Consider the following 9524-nt stretch of genomic DNA (forward strand, 5'->3'; position numbering starts at 1 on the left):
GAATTCGTATTAAAATTCAATTAGAGTTAGGGTTCGTGTTAACTTTTTATCATAACCCTAATAACTATTACGTCAATTCAACATAAAGAAAACAATGATTGATTAAAAAAACACACTAAAGATGTGTTTCTTAATAGGAGGAAAGTCTGGGCAAGAGAGTCTATAATAATATCTAACTCCCATGTAAGACTCAAACACAATTTAGTCTAAAATAATTCATTGCTTAATCTACCATAAGACCTAAAATATTTACATCGATCATTGTTGCTGAAATTAATAGTTTACAAAACTGATTTTTTATTTATTTATGCTAAGAACTTACAATCAGCCCAACAACAATCATTCTAGCTACTATTGAAATATAAAGATATTCTATTAATAATTGATAGACTCAAATATTTGTAATCTTTTTCACTTAATAATAAATTACAAGAAAAAAAAACAAAACATTTTTAACAATAAAAAACTATGAATATCTATACTTATCAAGAATGCACTTACACATTTCTGTACATCTACTAATAACTATTCCCCAAACCTTTATGAAGACCCAAGTACAACGATGATTCTTTATTTAAACAAGGCTAGGCGAATACTTGTTGTCACCACTTCATTCAATAATAAAAATAAGTACAATCTTACACATTTCAACGTTCAATATGTTGAAAGTTACTGACTTGACAAACCTGAAATATACGAGGTCAAGATTCTGTTGCAAAGGGTCATCCTTCAAACATTTTTATTCAGCTAACACACACTGAAACCCAAAACTAAGAACACAGAAGAGCAAACTAAGTTGTAGAATACTTTGAGCAATGATAAGTAGGTTACTGAGCAGGGCATTTGAAGCCTGGAGGAACAGTCTTTCCACACGCCACAATAAGCTCGAGTGCCACTGGAAGAAGGATATTAAGGTTCAGAAGCTTGGCCCTTATGGTCGTGCATAAACACAGTGCTGCCTCTAATGCCAAAACTCCTTCAATAACTGGGCAGCATTGGTTTAATACAGGATCTCCAACGCCCACGTGCACAAGGCCACTAAGCACATCAACACAGGCTCCCAGCTTCAAAGCGTCAAGTGGGCATTTCGCTACAGAAGTAGGAGGAGGAGGAGGAGTCCACGCCATTATTAGTGGCATGGTGGTCGCCACCTGAATCATAACAATAAACAGTCTCGCTCTAGCCTTTTTCATTCTCACAGTATTGAGCTCTCACCAGAACTAACGAAAACAATACTACCGAAAACATGTTGCTGCAATTATATGCTTTGAAGAAGACGAGACTTGTTAGTCTGTATTTATAGCTGTGAGAGACACCGGGATAGCGTGTGTGCTGATTAACTTGACGTGAAGGAAAGGTGTTGTAGAACCTACCCGTGAACTGTGAACTTCTTATTGAAAACTATCGACACTTATCTGGATATGGTGAGGTGATGTACTAAGCAAATGACAGAAATTATTATTTCCTGGGCCAAATGTTGGCAGATAAATAATTTATCGTCCAGATATTCCTAGAAACTTCTGTCTTTCAGAAAATTCCAGAAAATTCCTGTACACAGTGATTTCTAGAGACTTTAGTCCACGTGATTCTTGTGTTGCACTGTTTTAACTTCTCATTGTTAAGTTTGTAACTAACTCTTATCCAGAGTCTTCTATGTATCTTCTTATAAATTCAATTGCAAGGGCCTGTGTTTAGTAGAGCAATTCAATTGCAAGGGCCTGTGTTTAGTAGAGCCCATTTATGGGTTTCTCTCCTATCTCTTCTCCTCTGTATTTCTGTGTGTATTCCTGTTGTTTTTATCATGATATCAGAGCAACAAGCGAGTTGTGGGTTGTGGGTTGTGTGACTGAGTATTAAGTTTATGCTGTCTGCTTTCTATGATTTGCATTGAATAATCTTTGCTATGTTCCAGTGTCTTTGTGTTCTGTTTTGCCCAGCAGATTGGCTTGTTTTGTAGATTGTTCGACGTTTTAATCTTTCGTTGTTGAAGGTTAAAAGTGCAGAAGTCTGAGCCAGGGTTGAAGTTCGATATTGTTTCTGAAGCAGCCGAATTTTTTCTTTATAAGTTGGCTCTGTGTGTTGTGACCTATATTTTCAGCGGGTTGTTAGCAATGTGTGTTGTGCTCCGTCTTTGTGTTTCTTGAAGTTAGATTGTTCATGTTTGCTAGTGTCTTGTGATGGCAAGTATAAGGGAATTGAAAACGGAAGCGTAGATGGACTTGTGGAACTCAAATCCTCAAGTGGTTTGCAATGGAATAAAGTACTAGAGGAAGTTGTGCTACTGGCCATAGTACAACAACCAATAGTTTAAAATGGTTTGGTTGGAGGGACAGGTGTTGCAAATATGTGCAAAGTGATGCCGTGGAGCTTGAAGGCGGGATGATTTGTGCATCATTAAAGCATTCTTGTGATCCTCCATAGTATTGTTTGTGAATGGGCATAGTTGATGAGTTTGTTTCTTTTTGTAAAAATATTTAAAGGCAAAACAGAAGTGTGTATTCCATCTAAGTTTGTGTAAGGGTGCATGATCGGTGGTACCCGACACCCCGAAAGTGTTTAGCTTAATATATTGATAAACCATATATCTGGAAAGCATTCCTATAGAACTGGCGAGCACAGTGGCTGGTTACCTATGTGTCTCGGTAGATGGTTTTCTTTTTATATGGACTAACAATAATTTTAGTTAAAAAACTCCGCAATGATGAAAGTTTCCCGATTGGGATGGTCATTGGAACCATGTTATTGCTGAGTCTCTTGTGATGGTTTGTGGTAAGCCAAAACCACTTGTTTGGGTAAAAAAAAACCCAAAGTAATATGAAACTCAAAGTGATTGTATCAATTGGGGAAAACCCAAATGGTTATGGGTAAACCGGTTAAAAACCCAAAAGTTATTGTAAAAGTGAAGTTTGTAGCGAATCGGTTAAGGGTAGATTATGAAAACCCAAAGTGATTATGGGAAACAAAATTTGTTGTAAATGGGTACCTAAAAAGGCTTGAGACTAGGACCCATCCTAATTCGATTATGGGGGGATATCAAAAACAATTCGATAATTAATTTATGGGAGGATGTTGGCAGATAAATTAATTATCCTCCAGATATTCCTAGAAACTTCTGTCCACGTGATTCTTGTGTTGCACTGTTTCAAATGCCCATCGTTAAGTTTGTAACTAACTCTTATCTAAAGTCTTCTATGTATCTTCTTATAAATTCAATTGCAAGGGCCTGTGTTTAGTAGAGCCCATTTATGGGTTTCTCTCCTGTCTCTTCTCCTCTGTATCTCTGTGTGTATTACTGTTGTTTTTATCACTAAAGAGTAGGATATACATCTGGTTTTCTATATTCTGTATAGGGAAGAAAGTTAGCAGAATTGTTTTTAGTATTGTCAGAATAGGAACGAAAAAGCTTGCGGAGTCATGACATGAATTAAAAATGAATCTGAGTTTACTCATGGGATCCAGTCCGACACACGGAAGATGCTTACAAACAAGAAAAACCATGTGTGTTGAGATCAAGAGAATAATTGAAATTTATTTTCTTGATACCGTTTGAACAACGGTAGGAGCTGTTAATTAAAAATTTGGAGTTCTGGCAATTCTTTTATATTTTAAAATGATGCATCTGAAACTTAGCCTTTGGACTGATTAAGCTAATTTCATTCCCTACCGATCATTTTTAAGTGGCCTGCGAACCATAGTGATGCCAAAAGTTTGCCAACAGAAAAATAATACACGTATGTGTCTAGAAATTAATTATAATTAGATCTTCAACTTGACCTTTTTCTTTTGTTGAATCGGACATCACAGCTGATAAATTATTTTGAAATAACATCCTCAGTTGCTTCTAATCAGCTTTTATATAACGTCCGTGAAGCCGGTACGGTTTACATGCTTGTGTTAAATCTTTTATAAAGAGAAAAATGGACAGCCAGATTCATGGTCGAACATGAACATTCCACTTCCTGAAGTACAGGCACGCCAATTCCCACATTGTAACACGGGCATGCGATATAGGTGGTTGAGCTATAGCACGGGTATGTGCGTGGCTAACTTTGATTTGATTAATTTACACAATGTCATAATCATACTTATATATATTTTATATATGTATAATATTCCTCGATATGGATTCAAATGTTTATGCTACCACCAAAGAAATGTAGTTACAACATTAAAAGAGCTATGTCAATTCCCGCATAATAACATATACATGTTATATAGGTCGCTGATCTATAATGCTAGGTTTGTGCATTGTTATCTTTGATGTGTAAGTAGATGAACATAGGTTTAAATAAGTAATGTCAAATGTCTAGGATAGTAGATCAACTTAGGTCCGAATGATTAGAATCAAATGTCTACGACATTTTGAAATAGTTAGCCGATAGGGTATCCCCTGTGGGGGCACCCCACATCGGCAAAATGTCTTACACCGTTAAACTATGGTTGTTTTTTGGTTATGGGGAATTTCGTCCAGGCAGGATTTAGCGGCAGCTGGTAAGCCGAATGCATCAAAATCTGGAAGCATAGACAGGACACGGTATGGGAAATGGATCAGGGACTCCTAAATCTGCTCCTCCCATCAATATATGGCATCAGAGGATCTTCCAATCATATTTGATTAGCCTTTCGTATCACAGCAACTTCTAGCTTGCTATTTTCTGCAAAATATAATTGTGAATGTGTATTTGTGTAGTTTTGGTGATGGCGCGATGCCAAATCAATATTTAATTATTTTGTGCATTTCTAGCTTTGTACATCGATAGCCAAAGAAAAGTATTGCATGCTATTCAAATGGAGCGGAGTTGGAATCAATTTGTTTAAAAAGATAACAATAGTACAAATAATAATTATTTCCTACATCAGATTTTTTTGGTATGATGACAGGGAAAATTCCATCCTATTCAAGTCGGCTTCTGCATAGACAGTTATTGGTGCATGGCTTTCAATATTGTTATGAGATTCGTAACGTAGATCCCATGAACTTTTATAGTATTTTTTTTAATTATTTTGTAAAAATATAAGTTTATGATAAATTATTGGTAGAATTTAAAATTAATATTTAACTCTTTAAGATCACGAATTATTGTTTAATAGCTTAATTTACAAGTACTTCTAGAAAATTATGTAGAGTCTGGAGTAAAAATCCATTTTAAAAATTTAGATCTAACTTTAATAATTAATCATATTTCAAACATTTTTATTTGGTATATCTTCCATAAAGAAGAAATGGATATCCAGATTCATGGTCAAATATGAACATTCCAGCACCTCAAGTACACACATGCCAATTCCCAGAAAATAACATGGGAATGCCATATCAAATGACAAATGACTAGGAGACTTATATAAGTTATAAGAAACCCATAGTAGTTCAAAGTAAGGCTTGCATCAAATTTAATGACTCTTAAAGGCCCTGCAATTCTACAATTTCACTTGCAATATAGTCTACAAGTGTCTAAATTACTATAGACAACACCTCTTAGAATAGCTTTGAGGTTCCTAGGTTTCACTCATAAGTTAAATTTTTTGCTAGTTATCTATAAGAAGACACATAGCATTAGTTGATGTAGTTCTATTGGTGTGGCTTAAGGCTTTCATGGAGCTTGTATTACTAATAATGAAAGGAAACATTGTAGGCATATTTTAATCTAGCAATTTGGTACTATAAAACAATTGTTGAGGAGGAGTCAGTCTTATGCTTAACCATGTAGGTTGCAACATCAATGTTTGAAATAGTAGAATAAAAGTTGAGTTTGAATTAGTAGAATAGAGGTTGAAGGGAACTTTATCATGAGAACTATTTCTCTAGATTGTTGATGAATGCTATTCATAACAACTTTTAAAATTTCTATATTTTTTTGGCTATCCATTTGGGCTAATAGATGAAAAATCCCCCAGTTTAGGTATTTCATCATCGACACATTTATAGTCGATATAATTGATTCAACAATATTTTTATTCTTCTTTAGCAAACATTACCTTGATCATTGAAAAAAAAATGACTTTTGCTTTAATTATATAAGTCATTTGGTCATATAGATCTTTTGTCTTTGAAAAAAATAACTTATTCCTATATATATATATATAAGTTTTCTTGATCATATCCTAAATAAGTTTTTAATAAGGTAGCATGACTATTCATTTTATTTTATGTTGATAAGTGATCTGCACATACTCTATGAATCTTTTTTTTGGTATTTGATTACATGTTATCATGTAGATGATTGTTTCATTGAATTTGGGCATTTTGCACTTCACCTGAAATGAACATATTCATTGCTAGAAATCGCTAACCATATACAAAAACCAATTTTTATTATCAATTTCAATAAAACACTATTGTTACTCTTTTTGCTACAAAGAGTGCAAGGTAGTGAAAGTTAAAGTGGGAAATGTAGATATTCATATGTTTAGGGAAATATGGGACATGAAGGTTGCATATAATGAATCAATTGTCAAATTAAAAAGTATATAATTAAATAGAATGGAAAATAATTAGTAGAAGTTTGGCTTGTTACATGTGAAGAGTAGAGTCAATCGTTTTGGTTGATAGGGTTTGCTAAAACCAAGTGGTCATCCAAGGAGTTGAGATCAATTCTTCAAAATTTTGGGATTTAATTGTGGAGACTCAAGTTCAATTCGTCATGGGACATCTAGAGTCAAATTCTAAGTTGTGACCCTTGGTCTTGCACATATAGATATGCATGTATATATATACACACAAATATGCACATACATACACATATATATGGAACTCATAAATGATAATTATCATAATAATTAAGATTGTATGTATTAATACTGTTAAACATAAAGTGATGATGATGAGATGGAAAGTCATAAGAGAACTAAATACTAACTATGACATATTACTCAAATTGAAAATGATTAGGAGTTCTAGTATCTTTAAATAGTTATCCTCAAATATAGAAATACTAGCAATATACAAGGAAATTTTTTCTCATGATAATGCCATAACTCTTCAAAGGATAATGAGATAAGATAAATAAATAGAAAGTAAAATCCTCTTTACGAATATATCTATAATACATATTAAAACTATTATCTTTATTATTTTGAAAATTAATCATGGATTATATGAAGATGCTACAATTTGTAAGGGAATGCAATATTTCACATTGAAAGTATTCATGGAAGGTATGGTATCATGAATCATTCAAGATTGAATTATGAAAATCATACAATAAGAAATAAGATTAGAAGGATTAATACTAGAAGTGTAAAAAATAAATCTTAACATTAGTTACGAAAAAATAGAAATACCTCTATCTCCAATGACAAATAAAGCTCCTATTATTATATGAGCAAGGGGACCTAGAAAATCTACATAGAAATAAGCTCTCTATTATCAATATTAATAAATTATATTAAAAAAGCTAAAATATATTTAAACTATAAATTTATAATAAATTTAGCATTTAAGGTTTGAAAAATAATATAGTGTCTGAAATATATCCTAAAACACATACGAAAGAAAGCACTCAAATAGATACAATTTAATAAATTATAATTCTGTGATACTATTATTTTAACTACTACTTGTTCTCCATTTCTTTCATTTATGTTTCCCTTAGAATAAAAATGTTCCCTTCTCTATAAAATTATTTATATCTATCTACAATCCTTCATTCTCACTACAATTATTTGGCATTAAACTTACCTAATCTATTTTGTTTTCCATCAGTGCAAGAAGACCAAAAAATAATTATCCCACATTGATATATTTATCCTTGGATTTGTGTGGTCATCCCTCTATGCACACTATTATCCACTAATACTAAGAGGGTAGAAATAGTCTCCCAACAACTCAATAATTTATGTTAGACTTATACTTCATACTTCTACTTCTAGAAATATATGGTTTCCTCTATACTCTCACCATATGTACCTAGAAACATGAGAATTGAATATTGATCACATCATTAGTGATCAATTTATTATCAAGAAAAATCTATGTATCAAACTTTTTCTCCAACTACTAATTTTTCCAACGGTACTCTTTAGCCTGTTAATGATATTATTTATTTCTAAATTTTTTTTGTTGAACAATTTTTTTTAATGCAAACATCACTACCTAAATTAACCCTTTAAACATTTTCCACCACTTAAGTATCTTGTGATGCTTCTATACCACCATACTTATTCCATTTTCACTACTTATCTAAACTGGCTTCTAAAAGACTCTTAGGAACTTTTATAAATACATCATGTAACTTTCTAATCTACAACTATCTTGACAAGCTCAATCTCCTTTTTATATCTTTGATTAACTTATTGCATCAGCTAAAACAATATTATAGCTATCCACACATCCATGTTTGCAGCAAATACATATACAATATTCTTTTTTATCTCATTTGAGCTCTTCCTATTTAGCTATCACTTATCTTCTTTCCTACTAACTAATGGTACACTCACTACATAGAACTAACCTACATTATTATATTTTTAGTGTATTATCTAAGTTATGTATAAACAATATCTTATTGCTCCTTTTTTTCACATGCCAATAGAATGCTATTATTTATCTTTATGACTCTCATTTTACCTATAAAATTAATTTAAATAATATCATATGCCTAACAAATTACCTTATTATTACAAGTGTGCTTACCTAGAAAGGGCATTATCCCTTTATTATATGTATCTAATGGCAATCTATGAAAGAATCTTGATTTCTATGAGTAATTACTTCCTCTATCATTAATTCTTATTTTTTAATTTATGATTATATAGATAGCAGACTATCAATGTTTTTTATTGGCTGATTATGTGACCTTTCATATTTAAATTGACTTTTGTATTTCTAGTTTATTGTATCAAAATATTTTATTAATATAATTATGACTGCTATATATTCTTTACTCATTTTCTTAATCTTAATGTGTTTGTGCTAATGGATTTTGTAGATATAGCTTAAGTAAGTATTTTGATAATTATTTCAAATTCTCTTTCATTTTTAGATAATCATTCAGTTACATAATTTCATTAGATTATTTTATTACTTTTTTTTTTTTTTTTTGAGTCAAGAATGACAACATGGTGAGTGGTTATCTTGAGTTTATAATTAAAACTAATCATTCTCTCTAGTTGGGAAAACACTTTCTCACTTTCTTCTAAGTCCTTCTTCATCTTTCCCTCTATCTTTCCATCTTCTCTCCTTCCCTTTCTTTTCCCCCATTTTCCTTCTCTTAGGTTAGATTATGATACAAATGAGTTTAGATTATTCTTTTTGAGCCCAATTACCACATCCTATTAAGAGGGCATCTTTTTGTGGTCGCATTGAAGGCACATTCATTTCTAGGAGTGACTATATATAACAAGAAAAAATAATCAGCATTATCCAAAGCCACCATTAGAGTGCTAAATACTCTAAATAATAGTATACCTCTTTTTATGTTCTAGTATATGGCTTGTTAAGTATTATTGGGATAGAGTGGTTCTCATAGGTTGGCCAATTCATAATGTTTAATAATTTCTGAGAAAATGATAATTTAGTTAATGGA

General features: G+C 32.1%; 1 protein-coding gene across 1 annotated transcript; it reads right to left on the minus strand.

Annotated features, from left to right (window-relative positions):
• Positions 1-827: 827 nt before the first annotated feature.
• Positions 828-1193, minus strand: LOC131039584 (36.4 kDa proline-rich protein-like). Its single transcript, XM_057972371.2, has one exon. It carries the CDS (start codon positions 1191-1193, stop codon positions 828-830), a length of 366 nt encoding a protein of 121 aa, XP_057828354.2.
• Between the last annotated feature and the right edge of the window lie 8331 nt (positions 1194-9524).

Source organism: Cryptomeria japonica, chromosome 5 (assembly GCF_030272615.1).
Source record: "Cryptomeria japonica chromosome 5, Sugi_1.0, whole genome shotgun sequence".
Taxonomy (NCBI): domain Eukaryota; kingdom Viridiplantae; phylum Streptophyta; class Pinopsida; order Cupressales; family Cupressaceae; genus Cryptomeria; species Cryptomeria japonica.

Excerpts from the sequence above, each read along its gene's own strand:
- LOC131039584 (XM_057972371.2), bottom strand. The coding sequence starts at position 1,193 with ATGAAAAAGGCTAGAGCGAGACTGTTTATTGTTATGATTCAGGTGGCG.